The sequence below is a fragment of the Haliotis asinina genome, chromosome 4 (assembly GCF_037392515.1).
Source record: "Haliotis asinina isolate JCU_RB_2024 chromosome 4, JCU_Hal_asi_v2, whole genome shotgun sequence".
NCBI lineage: Eukaryota > Metazoa > Mollusca > Gastropoda > Lepetellida > Haliotidae > Haliotis > Haliotis asinina.
In genome coordinates this window covers 79,948,340-79,964,290 of record NC_090283.1, presented here as the reverse complement: position 1 = coordinate 79,964,290, position 15,951 = coordinate 79,948,340, and the positions used below count along the sequence as shown (strand labels likewise).

The window sequence follows — 15,951 nt, the reverse complement described above, 5'->3', positions numbered from 1 at the left end:
GACCCAATGCTACCCTTGATATCTATACACAACATATGTCCCTCAGGCATATCCTTCGGGAAATCATCCTTATGATACCATAGCAGGGGGCAAGAGAAATGGGCTTCAGACATTGTACCCACGTGTGGAATCGAAGCCGGGTCTTCAGCGTGACGAGCGAACACTTTAACCACTAGGCTACCTCACTGCCCACATATACTTGAAAGTATTTTGTAATTTCTTAACACATTATTCGCTCATTAGGGTGTAAAACATTGTCGAAAAAAATGGTTTTCTTTAATAGTGAATCTTTGTACCATTTTTTTCTGTTACTGTTATTAATCTATTTAATAATGATGTAAATAATACCCAAGAATTTATTTAAAAAGCGTTCATTGCTTGAGAAACATCCATAATAGGTTGTGTCAAGGTACTGTCAACCCGTCGGTAATGCTGTTGCCAAATATATATTTTTATTACCTTCGAGGGCAAACATATCAGGGTTCATATTTTTCATACGATGCCCTAGGGCAAAATATCACTTTGTCATGGTAACGTGACGTAATGAACAAGGCCATGACGTCACGGTTCTTCTGTTGGGACGACGGCGGGTAGCCAACCCGCGTTTGAAAGTAGATTTGGTTTTATTTGCCTCAGTTGAACGACTTCGGTAATAAACAGAATATTATATTCGTGCCCATGACATACTATGTTTACGACACCCCTGCCAAAATGTCGGTATAAGCCTCGCTGTCACTCGGGAAATATCAACATTTAGGCACTCGTGTCGTAAACATAGTATGTCATGGGCAGTTGTATAATATCCTCTATATCATCAAAAAACAGTGTTCCAGGGGAGATATCTTGTGTGAGATCAAACGCACTGTATGTCTAATGGTAGTTCAGTGTTGAGAGATGAACGTTTTTCATTGAAAACTAATGAAGAATTATGTTTCATGATAAACAGAATCTCACCCTCGTGTCTAGTGATATCAGTTTTATCAACACTCGTTGACAAAAATAAAAATGTCCCCAGCAAGCATCTGATATTTGTAACTTTATCAACTCGTGTTGATATAATTGGTATCAATAGACCCTTGGGTGAGTTTCTCTATTCCTCAATAATTTTATATTGGTTCACTGTAAATTGATTCAAACAAAAGAAAATTATCCCCCGCTTCAAAGTAATTAACACACAGCTCACGTAAAGAAAACACAACACAAGAGTATAGGTATATTTATGTCATTTTAGTAACGCAACAAACAATCATTGTCAAGAATGATTGTGATCATTATGCACTTAAGAAAATAGAAGTAACGATGCCATAGATTAAAGGTAACAGGCCTTTGAAGACTGTGTGAATAGACATGTCCTTCGAACCCATTTATCATTGCTATACCGAAGAGAATATTGAAAAAAAAATAATAAACATTGAAGGTATGTTAACTTGGTATTAGCGGAACTGATTTTGCAAACTATTCTCACAGAACATTAGCACAGTATGAGCATTCCGCTAACAACTGTCAGTGAAAGCGATTTATAACTTGTAGGAAAATACGGAGAAGACTATGCCTTAAAATAACCCTTAAAAGGTCCGGATGTCACCTACTGTAACGCTAGTCCTCCGGTGGTACAAGGGCCTGTAACCAGTTTAAAGGAATCTGCCAATCACAGCGTGTCTTGCAAAGCGGGGATGGAAATTATCCAGTCGTGTATATTGTACCACAAATATACACGACGTCGTGAATAGACGACAACATGGCTGCAAGTTTACAGGTTTGGAAAGTTTGCAAATGAGAAATTCTTGTATTGTTTGAAATATTTGCCTGTTTGCTGATAACAGCGATGGAGGAAGACAGTTATATGCCAGCACTTCCGCCCGGTACGTGAGAAATAATACTTCGCTCCGAATAAACTTCTTTACAAATGTTTTTGCAATCTGCTATCCTGACCGAATATTTACTTGGGCATATCCTGGCGTAGTTCAGCTAGCTAAACGTCGTGTTCCTACCAAGGCATACACCTTGACGGGAACACGACGTTTAGCTAGCTGAACTAAGCCTGGCGTATCTTTCCATGGAACTTGGTGTAAAGATTAAATTTACGTTACAACGGTCCAGTTCGTTAATAGAGACAGCTAGCGTCAAACACTAACGCTCAACTGACGCCAAGAGTCGCAGAAGAGGTGTTTGAATGGCAAGGGAGCACAACAAAAATGATCGTGGAAGGGTGTTGTGACAATATGAGGCATGTAACCACAAAACACTGTGAGTAATGCTCTTTACCAAGGATAATCTCAGGCCCCCCACTAAGTAATTGAAGGAATTACAGCAAATTTGAAGGAATTGCATCTCAGATGTAAACAAACGCAGCCCACTCGCGAAACAATTGCAGCCATATCGGCAATTTAGCGGTAATAGCAGAAACAGATCGGCCATATCGGAAGCAATGTCGGTAATACTTGAAACACACTCGGCCGTCTTCGGAGATTTTTCGGCTCACATCCGTGATTTGCAGAAGAGTGTCACAAGTCATGCCCCTGGAGGTTGTTTACATCTGAACCTCCAGGGGCATGACTTCTGACACTCTACTGCAGTGAAAGTCTTTTCCTAAAAAAATAAGCTATAGCCCCAACAACACCTCATACCCAAACGCATTCAACAACGGTGGTCAAAGATGGATGAGTATAAAAATTTAATAGTAGGAACTAAAAACAAAACTTACCGAGACGGGTGCTTCTTCGAACGACGCCATGTTTTGCTGTGTGAGTTTCCGTTCGCGGGTGACAAATCACGGATGTGAGCCGAAAAATCTCTGAAGACGGCCGAATGTGTTTCAAGTATTACCGACATTGCTTCTGATATGGCCGATGTGTTTCTGTTATTACCGCTAAATTGCCTATATGGCTGCAATTGTTTCGCGAGTGGGCTGCGTTTGTTTACATCTGAGATGCAGTTCCTTCAAATTTGCTGTAATTCCTTCAATTACTTAGGGGGGCCTGAATCTGCTACTAGAGTCTCCTTGATAGGCTCTAAATGGTGTTTTTCACAAAGACAGAAATATGAGAATGCCCTAATGAATTCACAATAAACTAGTAGCAACACATAAAGATCATGTAATTTGCCCTAAGTTGTGGAAATTCTAGTAGGTGAAAAGAAAACCATGCATGGATGGATTTACCCCCCTTTCTGCGAATGATGATATGTTTTCAGAACCTTGTAGTCATGCTCTTTGCCAGGCGTGCCTTTTCAGATCCATATAGTGCTGCTCAAAGGTGCATTGCCTGATTCCTTACTTAGCCAATTAGATACAACAGCTCATGTTCTATCTGTGCCCAAACTCTTCTCTAAACCAGAAGTCATTCACTGAAGTTATGTTTTGAAGCCATTGTTGATCTGTAATTCCAGGATACCAACTGAAGAAAAACAGTTATTCCCCAAGTGATGAAGAAGATGGCGGTATCGGTCCAAACTTGCCTTCTCACATGAGGAAAAGAAAACATACTGACATTGATGACAGGACAGAACAAATCACATCAACCATAGGCCCAACACTGCCACCACACTTAAAAGCCAGGAAAGAAGTGGACAAATCTGGTCCAACTGATCATCATGAAACTGAAATAATAGGTCCAGTTCTTCCTTCCCACCTTCTGAAATTAAAATGTTCAGAAAATGTCAGTATTGGACCTGTAATACCATCCTCAAATTATGTAACGAGCAAGGACAGTAGTGAGGATGAAGAGGAGAGAGATGAAATAGGCCCAGCTCTTCCTCCAGGTTTTAAGAATAGAAGTGTCTCTGATAATGATGATCAAGCTTCAATTGGTCCCATGTTGCCTCCTGGTTTCAAGAAACAGACAGTCGATGATGACGAAGATTCATTCGGTCCAGCCTTACCACCAGGATTTAAACCTGTTCATCTCTCAGTAGATGGGTTTAATGAGGACGTGATCGGACCTCTACCATCTGAAATGATGACAGGTGATTTGACTAATGCAGCAGCTGTTGAGATTGAACAGAGGGCACGGAAGATGAAAGAGAAGCTGACAGATGCTGTATGTTCAGTTTGGTGTGGAATGTTGAACTTAAAACCTTTGAAATTCACACCAGTTGGCTTGGCTGAGGCTAGTAAATTTTGCTAAGCACAAGTTAAAATTACCAACAATTTTATTCCTCACTGATTTGTAGTATTTATGGGCTAAATTTATGAACCTGATCTGAATTATGCAACAAATTGAAATTAAATACAACTGACAGAAAATGTAATCATAGTAACCATAATAACCAGATAACATATTGATCTTTTAGATTTAAGGTTTCATTAGTATTCATTAGTATCAATTTACACAACTGGGATACAATGACATGTATCTAAATAAGTGATCCAGCTTGACCACTCAATCCTGTTAGATGCTTCTTGTAACAAGTATGTGTTGCTGAAGAGCAATTCTTGCCGAGTTCTTCATGATCAATTTAAGTAACTATAAACATAATTTGCTTGGTTCCGATGGTTGAAACTGGTATTAGAAATATGGGATGGGTGGCATGGGGCTGTGGTATAGCCTAATGGTTAAAGTTTTCATTCATCACACCAAAGACTCGGAATTGTTTCCCCACAAAGGTTCAGTGTGTGAAGCCCAATATCTGGAATTCGCCAGTCACTAACTGATGAATATGTTTCAGCCCAGTAAGGATGCTCCAAAGGAGAGGGAAGCCTGGATGACGGAGCTTCCAACTGAAATGAAAAAGAATTTTGGTTTAACAGCTCGGACTTTCAGAACTCGAGTTATTCCTGAGAAAGACAAGGATACGTCTGTGTGGACGGACACACCAGCTGACAAGGCAAGGAAAGAAAAGGTAACAGTATTCAATATCATAGTGAAACCAAGGTCTTTACTCATGACCTACACATCCCCCTTAACCATGACAATATCACATGGTCAAGACTTGTTGCCCTAGCTAATAATCTGCAGGCCTCAAAGATGACTGCAGCCAAATCATAACTTCTTATTTTTTGTTGGTGCTATATTTAAGTTAATGGGCTTTATATATGAAGGTTCTCCTGAGCTTACATACATGTTGGTTTACCTGAGGTAAGGTATATTTGTGTGGGTGATTCTGCTATTGTAAGCATTCACAAATGATTTGACATTTTGCTCAAGGCTTTAGTATATCAACATAAAAACTGTTCATGGATAACTCAAGCTATAGTGTTTTCACAGAGAATAAGCAGCATTGAACATGCATATGTTATCAGTGAGTGAGTTTAGTTTTATGCCACAATCAGCAATATTCCAGCTATATTGCAATGATCTGTAAGTAATTGAGCTTGGAAATCCAATGATCAACAGCATGAGCATCTATCTGCACAACCTGGAACCGATGACACGTCAACCAAGTCAGCAAAACTAACCACCTGATCCCATTTGTCACTCCTTAAGACAAGCATGAATTACTTAAAATCTTCTCTAAACTGGACCTTCACGAGTGGCATGAGTCACTGAACCATACATACACTCTTTAACACTATTTATGTTACAGACCTAGAAGATCAGCCATTCTTGCAGCACATAATTGTGTAATCAAGAGAAAAACAGTGTGAACTCCAGTGATTGGCCACTTGGGCAACTTATTATATATATTATTGGAGCCAATTGTGTAAATTTTCACTGTTAATGAAGGAATTGGGAGACACAATGTCTTCTTCCACTGAGTGTTTTCACACTAATACTAGAGCTGAGATGTAATTGTTCTTCATTCAGTAATGAGTGTTTGTGAAATTTGGTTCATTTTTGTCATTGTATTTGTATATTTTGTCCTCAGGAAGCAAGAGAGAAGGGTGAGAGGAGAGGATCATCTCGAGCTGCAGCTGTGCCATCATCGTCCAGTAGAGATAAGGCTCATGCCAAGGCTATCCATACACACAACGTAGGTTTCTGAATGTTGACAAGGAAGTAGGGAGCATTAATTTTTGGATAGAAGGTCAAAATTTTAATTTGATTTTGATGTATCTTTCAGTAAGTGAATGTCTGATTGACACTGTATGAGATTAATCTGCTTTTTGACACACGTGTGTGTAGTGTAATGTATGGGTGAGGGCAGAAGGGGTGGGGTATGGAGTGATCGGTTCAGGTGAGTAGGACCCCATACCCACAGCGCTATAAAGAAAGTTTACTCAGTCGGTTGACACATGTGTGTGTAGTGTAATGTATGGGTGAGGGCAGTAGGGGCGGGGTATGGGGTAATCAGTTCAGGTGAGTAGGACCTCATACCTACAGCACTATAAAGAAAGTTTAGTCAGTGGGTTGACACACATGTGTAGTGAAATGCTTAGGGTAGGTTACTGGGTGGTCTGTTCATGTACGTAGGACTCCGTACCCCCACACTACCAAGATCCATGGCTAGTGATATTATGTTATTATATTATATATGAAGGGAAAACAGTTCTATGGATAGTCCAGGGATTGGGATAGAGAACTTTGACTGTGTGCCATTTTCAGGATTATCAGCTAATGTGCAAAATGGAACATGATGGCCCTTGCCTTTCCCAATCCCTGATAGTCACCTTCTCTATTGCAATGAGTGAGATGTTTTGGTGTAGCTACTAACACCGTTATCAAGTATGTGATACAAAGAGTTGTAACAAGGAGAATTTATACATAGCTGCATTATGTGAATATATGTGACTCGCAAGGTGGATATACACTGGATTGCTAATTAGTGGTTTGAGAAGAGTAGGTTGATGTACAGAGTGATAGTGATTAAAACAATTTGCAGAATGAGTTTATACATACATGCTCTTACTCGTTTTCCAGAAGTCCAAAAGGCCTGAATCATTGCTTGAAATGCACCAGAAAAAAATGAAAAAGAAAAAGGTAAAATATGACAAAATCTTCAGCACATGGCGTGCTGGTGCTTGTTTTCAGAACCGCTTGGAGAACTGCATCTCTAGTGTTTCAGTTGTGTTTTAGGCATTTGTGAAATGCTGTACGAAACAGTATGGTCCTTTGTCTTTGATGATCAAGAGTTACTTCCCTTCTCATAATGCTCTTATCCAGACTTTATGAGGTAAAATCAGTTTGAACACCCATCTTATCAACGAGTGAAACCAATCACTCTCCATTCTCTGTCCCTTCTTCCATAGATCACTCCACCACTCAGCTTAGAGCACCTCCTCCTCCACTGTAGAACACCCCTACCCTGACATCCCCAGATGCTTAAACTCTCCGACAGCTCCCTCTAGAACCCCTTCTCTCAAGACCTCCCTACCCAAGCCCTGGAATATCCCAGGACTCCCTTTAGAACACCTCAACCCTTATACATATTAACCAGTGCATCTGGATTATGTTTATTTTTAGACGACTGAAATCCCTAAAACACATCAGGGTTACAAGTGGTACTACCAGACATGACATTCATTAATGTTCTAGATTGCTCAGTGTCATATTTACTAAATGATAATTGAGCCTTATCAACATGACCTGAAACATCAACAATTAAAACTCTTAGACAAAAGGGGCGGGGTATGGATTTTCTTGGCTCCATTTTGTTATGTATGAAAAGCCAATAAAATCCCCCCAATTTATTAATGTTTTCGTTTTAGAGACTGCTTGTTAGCCTCTGCTATTCACAAGAAACTTGAAACTGACTTTTGAGTTAACTCATTATATTAGGAAGGCATACACGGGGAGTAATCCTTATGTTTTTGTTCACAGAAGAAAGACAAAGAAAAGGACAAAGACAAACCAAAGGAGAGACGACCTTTTGACCGGGATACTGACCTCCAGGTCAACAGATTCGATAACGCTCAGAGAAATGCAATCATAAAAAAATCTCAACAACTGAACTCTCGTTTTTCTCATGGGGGCTCCACATCTTCTTTCCTCTGACGAGACACGTTAGTCGTGTTCATTATAAACTTGATATACACGCTGTCCAGGAAGGATAAAAAAACCAACAACACAAAGGTTGTTCGATAATGAAAATGGACAGGAAAAATCAATATGTGTTATAACTATGTCACACATCCTACATGACTGATGACATGATACAGCCGTCACTAGAAATAACTTGTGCACTCTTTCACAACAGATCAACGGACGGGTGTCTCTCAATATATTTTTCTTCAGAGAAACTTTCAACTACAGCTAATTTTGAAATATGCGGATGTTTATCTCATTTCATGGCTGTATCAGACTGATGTTACAGAATTCATGTACTTCATTCGCACAGGCATCCTCGATATCTCCAGGGTACACGTTCCTGTAAGTCTCTACTCTAATACACTGGATGCATCTGCGGGACAGTCTGATAGATTTACCTCCCTTTACTGGTTCCACATTATCACAGTAGCCAATCAGCTAAGTTGTCGTTACAACGGAGCTTGCCAACAAAGATGGTGGTCTCAGCTGCGAAGGTTTGTTTGCAGTGCGACTGAGAATTTGGGGATATCATATGGACAAATTGATAGATCTGAAACAGTAAAAAAATATATGCAAGAACTCCCTCTGCCTCTTTCTGAGTACCTCTGCAAGGTTTGTGTTGACAAATTTTATCGGTTAGATAATTTGAAAAGCAAAAGTGACTTGTGATTGGTTCATTCAACTTCTCAGCGTAGCCACCTGATTGAACAAAAAGCCAGCTAAGGGAGGTAATGTACTTATTTGTCAGTACATATATCCAGGGTATAGTGGGGACTTAGCAGAATGTATACCCTGGAGATATCGAGGACGTCACATAGGTGGTCTAAACATTTTGACATATTATACATGCTCATGTAGTTATCTGTCTGTATTTCCTGTAAATAAAGAATGAAGTTACGTAAAGCATGGCAGGTGTATTTCAAGTACCATTGTACAAAGAAAGCTGCATTGCCCCTTTCCATTCTAGTATTGGGGTATCTTTGTCATCTGAGGAAAGGGTGTGACCTGGTGAATGTGGGACTGAAGATGACAGACATACCAGTACTATAACAGATATGTGAGTGTGTGAGATTTAAGTTGTTGGAACAAAATATCACATGTAAGTCAAGAATAATTGTGTGTGAGATTTAAGTTGTCTGTGAAATATTACATGTGAATCTTAAATATAAAATGTAGGCATGCATGTCCTTTAGATGTTACATTTCTTTGACGAAAATAGAATGTGAGATATTATTTTGAGTTTGTGACATATTCCGTGTGTGTGTGTGTTTGTGAGACCTATTACAGTGTGTGCAAGACATTTCTTGTGTGTAACATATTTACAGAGTGTGTGTGACATATTCCTTGTGAGTGTGCAACACACTACAGGGTGTGTGTGACATTCCTTGTGAGTGTGTAGTATATTACAGGTTGTGTGTGACATATTCCTCGTGAGTTTGCAACATATCACAGAGTGTGTGTGGCATATTCCTTGTGTGTAACATATTCCATAGTGTGTGTGACATTCCTTGTGAGTGTAACAAATGACGGTGTGTGTGACATATTCCTTGAGGAGTGTTGAATCATTCTTGTGAGTGTGACATATATGTACACGTATGACAGTACATTTCACTGTGAACTGCGGCTCTTTACATGTGAATGTCTAAAAAAAAATTTTACATCGGTGTTATAAATGTCTTTTGGAGTATGTGATGTGTGAGGTGTTCATGTTGGTAAATTATTACACATGAATGTGTCTCAGAGATATTACATGTGTGTAAAATATTACATTTCTGTGTGCGCAATATTGCATGACAGGGAATCAAATGTTATTAATCCCGAATGTGATAAATGTGATACAGGATGTGTGTAGTAATATATTTGAATTTGTGAAATTTTACACGTGTTAGAAATGTTAAAAATCCGGAACCTTAAAAGTATTTAGAAATAATTAACACAAGAGAAGACCAAGAGAACAAATGCTTATTGTGAAACATATTTGGGTCTTGAAAAGATACACCATAGCAATACTCTTTTATACAAATATAACAATAAATTCGAAACATAGTTGGGAAAAAGCAGAAATTAGTTAAATGTAGATGGACTTTATGCCGGTTGCTTTCATGATGGGCATGAAAGCGCTGTCATAATAGAATGCAGTTAATGATAATGAAAGTTTGATGTCCAGAGGAAGTTTGTTCCATAGTCGAGGTGACCCGTGAAGGTCCCAGGGTAGTATAGGCCTTCATCAACCCATGCTTGCCATTGGAAGCGACTATGCTTGACGTAAGAGGCGGCTAACGGGATCGGGTGGTCAGGCTCGCTGACTTGGTTGACACGTCATCGGTTCCCAATTGCGCAGACCGATACTCATGTTGTTGATCACTGGATTGTCTGGTCCAGACTCGATTATTTACAGACAGCCGCCATATAGCTGGAATGTTGCTAGGTGCTGCGTAAAACTAAACTCACTCATTCACCCATAGTCAAGGTGCTTCTTGACTGAAGGACATCTGTCCATAGCTTGGTGTGTGCAGAAGGTTCTGATTTTGAGATGGAAGAGTCTTATAGTCTACTGGCATATTAGAAACATATTGTGGCGGCATATCATTTTGACATTTGTACACCATACAATGAATTGTAAAGTTGATTCTGGCTTCAGTGGGAAGCAACTGGCGTTATGTGCGATGTCGGTGTCCTCGTCACTATCCTTGCAGCAGTTTACTGAATTTCTGGAGTTTGTACAGCTGACGTTTACTGATTCCTTTCAGCAAACTGTTACTATAGTCAAATCTAGAATGAACAAGCATTTAGCTGCAATTAGCGGCATGCCGTGTTATAAGATGGCGTATTTTCTTGATAGAGCGTAGATGGTTGTAACATGCTTTACAAAGTTTATCTATTTGCAGTTCCATAAGAAACTGAGAATCAAAGATGACACCAAGGTTTCTTACATGGTCAGCAAAAGGGATTGAAGCATTTCCAACTTAACATAGGTAACATCAGTGTCATGCAAATCATGATTAGTGCCTGTCAACAATACCTCTACTTTCTCTTCATTTAGCTTCAACTTATTTGATGACATCCAGGACTTGACATCAGTTGAGCAATAAGCAGTACGTTGTAGGACCCCCTGAACATTCTCGGCCTTGAAGCTCTACCAAGACTAGGTCATTGAGGTACTCCACACGATAGTAAGAAACATTTAGACTCTTCTTGATTGGTGACCACCGTTTGTGATCTGTTACTCAGGTATGATGCAATCCAGACAAGCGCAACATCTGTAATTCCCATCTCCAGTTGAAGTCTTGAGAGAAGCAATGGTCTACCGTGTCTAAGAATGTGAATAAAGAAGTATTCACGTATTACTCAGTTCATTCATTACAACAAAGCAGTTTCTTTACTATGGTTATCACGGTAGGCAGACTGAAAAAATACTCCATTTTCTGTGAGATGATATTTGTCTTATCTTTGATCGTTTAAGAAGTTGGTAGAGCTACGAACGTTTCGAGAATAGCTAGCCTGGTCTCTGCCGGACCTTCTTAATCTTAACTGGAGCATGTTCATCCAAAAGATTCGTAAGGGTTGCTTTATACATATCAGTAAGCACGTCCGGATCTGTTGACGTTCAACTCAGCAATGGCGAGTTAAGATTATCCTTCCTAAATCCTCTTTTATAACGTCTGGAATATTTCCACATTTGATTTGCACAGGTTTATTTTTGTGTTTGCTCATATTCCATGCCATACTCACAAAACTATGATTTAACATCTGCTCATCGATTACATGGACATCAGAAACCAAAGACTTCTTATCAGGAACAACCCAATCCGGTGTGTGGCCAGACTTGTGGGTAGACTGGGACACTAGTTGATTGTGCATTTTCATCAATTTCACATTTTTTTCTCTTTCCAGAAATGCCGTTTTCAAAATGAACATAGACTTAGAAGTCACCAGATATACTGATTTGGATTTGAATTTGATTCCAGAAATTTTCTAAAGTTAAGCCCTGGTTAGGTTGTTCTTTCAAGAAGGGGGTTGTCTGTATAGGCACTTTCCTTTGACACAAAGTTGGTACGAGGTATCGCATTCAGTCATTAACTCGAATGATTTAAATCCATGGGATTTTTCCGAACTTTGCAGGAGATTAACGTGAATAGAATACCAGTGGATGGCTGCCAATCCTCCACCTTTAGAATTATTTTGTCTCTTGGTGGACAAAACGTTAGTTAACTGGTGTGATTTCGACAATGACTGCTTCATCTTATGATTTTGACCTTGTTTCAGTTAAGAATAGAATGTCGAATTCATTATCTTTTATGAATTCTGATATCTCAAGGATGACATTCTTGACAGGCATTTAGTTGGTACAGGAGTAAAAGACCACTTATATGAATGACAACTTCTTGTTTATTGTATGTCACAAGGTTTTTGGGCTATTCCTTCCCCCTTCTTCACATCTCATGGGTGATATTTCAGCAATGGGCCTCACTCATAGCACCATCTGGGGAATCGGACCCGGGCCTTCGGAGTGACAAGGGAACGCTTTGACCGCCCCGTTTAAAGATCACATGCAAAGAAAAAATCAATTAATTTTAATATTATGGGCAAATCCGGGATTGACTTTAGAATACACGCGATTCTAATGAGTTTGGCTTTTCATTGTAAATGATATGGTGGACAGTACGGCGTGTTGGCCAATCGTGTAAGAAAATATACAACTGACTATCAGCGACAAATCTGCCAGACGTCTTACACTTTAAACTATGTATCTCATTACCGACATTAAATATCACTATGTGTGACCACTATACTGACGGGGTACCAATACCCCTAATACCGTCTAATTTTGAAAACAGGTACACAGTGTCAGTTAGACGACGACAAACAAAACCAAAACATAAGTGCATTAGTGCATTAACTAACACAACCAGGTCTATTTGATGAATGACGCTAACCGATTATTTTCGATGACTGGTCGGTTGCAATGAAACAGGCATCAATTATGATATTTAAACCAATTCCGAACATTATTTCATTTTTGAAAACAAATTACATAAAGTATTTTATCAAATACTGATTTGTGTTATAGTTATTGCACCTTATCCATCTTATCACAACTTTTCAGATGCAAATATGATATCATATCAGGCATACTCCCCAACAAGCAATCAAACTACTGGTCAAGTCAAACCACGTGGTTTATATACTGAACGTAGAAATTGTCTAAACATCTCTCATATTGCAAACAAGTGCTCTGCACACGAAAATCTATTTACGCTCATCTACTCTCCAACTAGCCTCTCCATGTGTTTGGTTAACTTGCATTTCCTGATTAGAAGATTACTAAGGGTTTGAAAATATACTTACTTCTTGTCATCTCTTTATTGTCCGATCACTTTCTACATATCTTAATTGAGAAACACTTCTAATTAATCTTCATGTAATATCATAAGTAAGCATCTTGAGACCCTAAGATCTCCATTAGGGTTACCTCCCAACTGACAGACCCCTATTTGACAGACACCGAACTAGGAGGCTAATTGGGGTAACACCTACGGGTATGATGAAACAGTCTTGAGAGCAGAGTAGGGTCAGCCTGAAACGGGTTCGTTACTGAGAACTTTCGTTGTTTGTAAATTAAATTTTGTAGCAATTAAATGATGTTCTGTTCTTACTATAAGTTACTAATGAATATACAACAGGTTTGTCACTTAGAGGTTTGATTGTGTTAAATGACTGAAGCGTATTTTATTCATTCAAGAAACTGATTAGGCACAAGTTATCCAACAAAGACATCTCTCTTCCAATAAGAGGATACGTACAACAGAAGTTAACTGGGAAAACGATTGTTTGAGAGAGATACAAATAATCTGATTTTCAGCATATGAGAGACCTGCATTGCCATGTAAGATAAGATTATTGCCAATCAGTGTTCTAATTTTAACAATACTTTCTAAATATTTTAACGGTTTATTTGTTTAGTAGACAGTGTACATTCCAGGGAGTAGGTAAGAGGCCACTGCCGCCATTGCCAATGTATGGCCACTTAGACTGATGCGTCATTTGTCATGTGTATTCTAAATAAATTACTATTAAGTAATCTCGTCACATATCTTAATCTTGTGTGCACAACACTGTCCTTCCTTATTCCACATGGAGATTATTTAGGTGCACATGTTTCTTTCAAATGGATATAAGATAGCCAAGGGAATATTATAATTCCACTTTAAAACAGCTGACAAGTATTAGATGAACCGTGACCTAACAAATGACCCCAATTTGCACATATGGGAACGCCCCCCAGAACATTCCATTTGAAACAAGAGGGAAACGGGTTGTCAAAATATTGAAAAGTTCAATTTCCTCATGCGAATCGTGTTGTGATGGTGTTTTGCTGAACTAAATCGCTCTAAGAGTCACGTGTTAAACAGTAGCGGTCTTGAATTCACGCCACCGTCAGCATGTATTGCACGTGCATAATCGCTAATATACCTGTAGCAACCAAGTATTTTCATCCAGATTACTTGACCCCGCCTGCTTGTCACAAACACGTTCACTGCGCTGGTTCCTCTAATACTTGTCAGGCACTATGTGACAGAATGTACTGAAGAGATTGTCATGTTATTGTTTGCTGATGACATCTCGTTGATTCATTCAGCTGTTATTGGTCTACAGAGAAAACTGGATGCCCCTGATAATTATTGTAGAAAGTGGGGACTTGAGGTGAATTTAGATAAGTCAAATATCATTGTTATCAGAAATTGGGGGTTACCTGAAATCAGCCGAGAAATGGTAGTGGGTCTGAAATGCAAACTGTAATGCGCACCCCTGCACACCCACACCCAGTGACACCCCACCTCCAGCGAAACTGCTGTTGAAACATGGCGTATCATTCTTGTTTAAGAAGTGAAAATATTCCCCTCTTAACTTCTTAAGAAGGCGGCTGCACAGTACATGTATGTGAAGAAGGGAGGGGAGTGGGTGCGTGTGTGTCAGCCAAACACGAGAATAGCTAAATCCCAGTCTGCAGCCGCCTATGATATTATTGTTGTACTGATGTCATTCTCAGGTTTTACATTATTACAGAATTATGTTCTGTACGAGCTACATACATCTACAAGTGTTACTTACATGGAAACGGCAATGGAATTACCCTGAATGGGCCTTGCAGTCTGCTGAGAATAAACAACCTGAAAGTATTTTCATGTGTCTTTCTTGAGTGATGACGTGATTCTGAACTCGAAGAGGTCTATTATCATCTGAGGTTACGACTGCATGTCTGCATGGTGGTTCATACTTCTCTGAACATATTTTCAATACATATGTTTTAGAAGGAGCCTTTCTATGGTTTGTAACTGAAATATGCAAATTCGTTTATTATCAATATTATTTAATATTATTTAAACGTCTATATTATTATTCATAAATATGGCAAAGTATTAATATTCCCTTTTAATTAATTACTTGAAGCGTACAGTTGACAACATTTACGTGATTAACTATTCGTGGATATTTGTCATCAGAATTTGACGACGTTACTGTTTGTAGATAATTAATAAATATGTTTTTTATTTCTTACTTAAGTACCGGATACGAAATTCCTGAACACATTATCACGAATATGTTTAGAAATGGCATCCCTCCCCGTGTATGCACCCCGAACACCCACTCAAGACTCGCCTTCATCTGGAACACAGTTCAAGGTATTTGTCCTTCTTTCACCTCAAGCGTCTGTAATTTAGGTTAACCAAGATCATTACAAACAATGCATAACATACACCATCCCAAGATTTATTCAGTGAAGTATGGATCGGAAGTATCAATTATCTCGGGCAATGGAACATTATTTTACAAGTGACACTGGTTAGTTAAGCTGCGTGTCGACTACTCCCTGGGGCGGGCGGGGGATAATAACGGTGATAGCACAGCTGTCTATTGGCTGCTGCGCGGGATATTTATTTAATCCTTATAATGATAAACACACGGAGTGTCACTGTTGCAAATCGACTATTCCCAAGTTTTTGTGCCTCTCTTTACAATACAGATGATTGTTCTGCGTTCCTAA

At 39.1% G+C, this 15,951-nt stretch overlaps 1 protein-coding gene across 1 annotated transcript; it reads left to right on the top strand.

The window, feature by feature from the left end:
* Window positions 1-1,712: 1,712 nt before the first annotated feature.
* On the top strand, window positions 1,713-11,249 carry LOC137281951 (GPALPP motifs-containing protein 1-like). Its single transcript, XM_067813685.1, has 6 exons — window positions 1,713-1,862; window positions 3,388-4,037; window positions 4,666-4,839; window positions 5,806-5,910; window positions 6,798-6,857; window positions 7,698-11,249. The coding sequence occupies exons 1-6, from the start codon at window positions 1,826-1,828 to the stop codon at window positions 7,869-7,871; spliced, it is 1,200 nt and encodes a 399-aa protein (XP_067669786.1). The 5' UTR covers window positions 1,713-1,825; the 3' UTR covers window positions 7,872-11,249.
* Window positions 11,250-15,951: the final 4,702 nt, after the last annotated feature.

Excerpts from the sequence above, each read along its gene's own strand:
- LOC137281951 (XM_067813685.1), top strand. The coding sequence starts at position 1,826 with ATGGAGGAAGACAGTTATATGCCAGCACTTCCGCCCG. Across the intron at positions 5,911-6,797 it reads AGGCTATCCATACACACAAC|AAGTCCAAAAGGCCTGAATC; the intron begins GTAGGTTTCTGA and ends CTCGTTTTCCAG. Across the intron at positions 6,858-7,697 it reads AAAAAATGAAAAAGAAAAAG|AAGAAAGACAAAGAAAAGGA; the intron begins GTAAAATATGAC and ends TTTTGTTCACAG.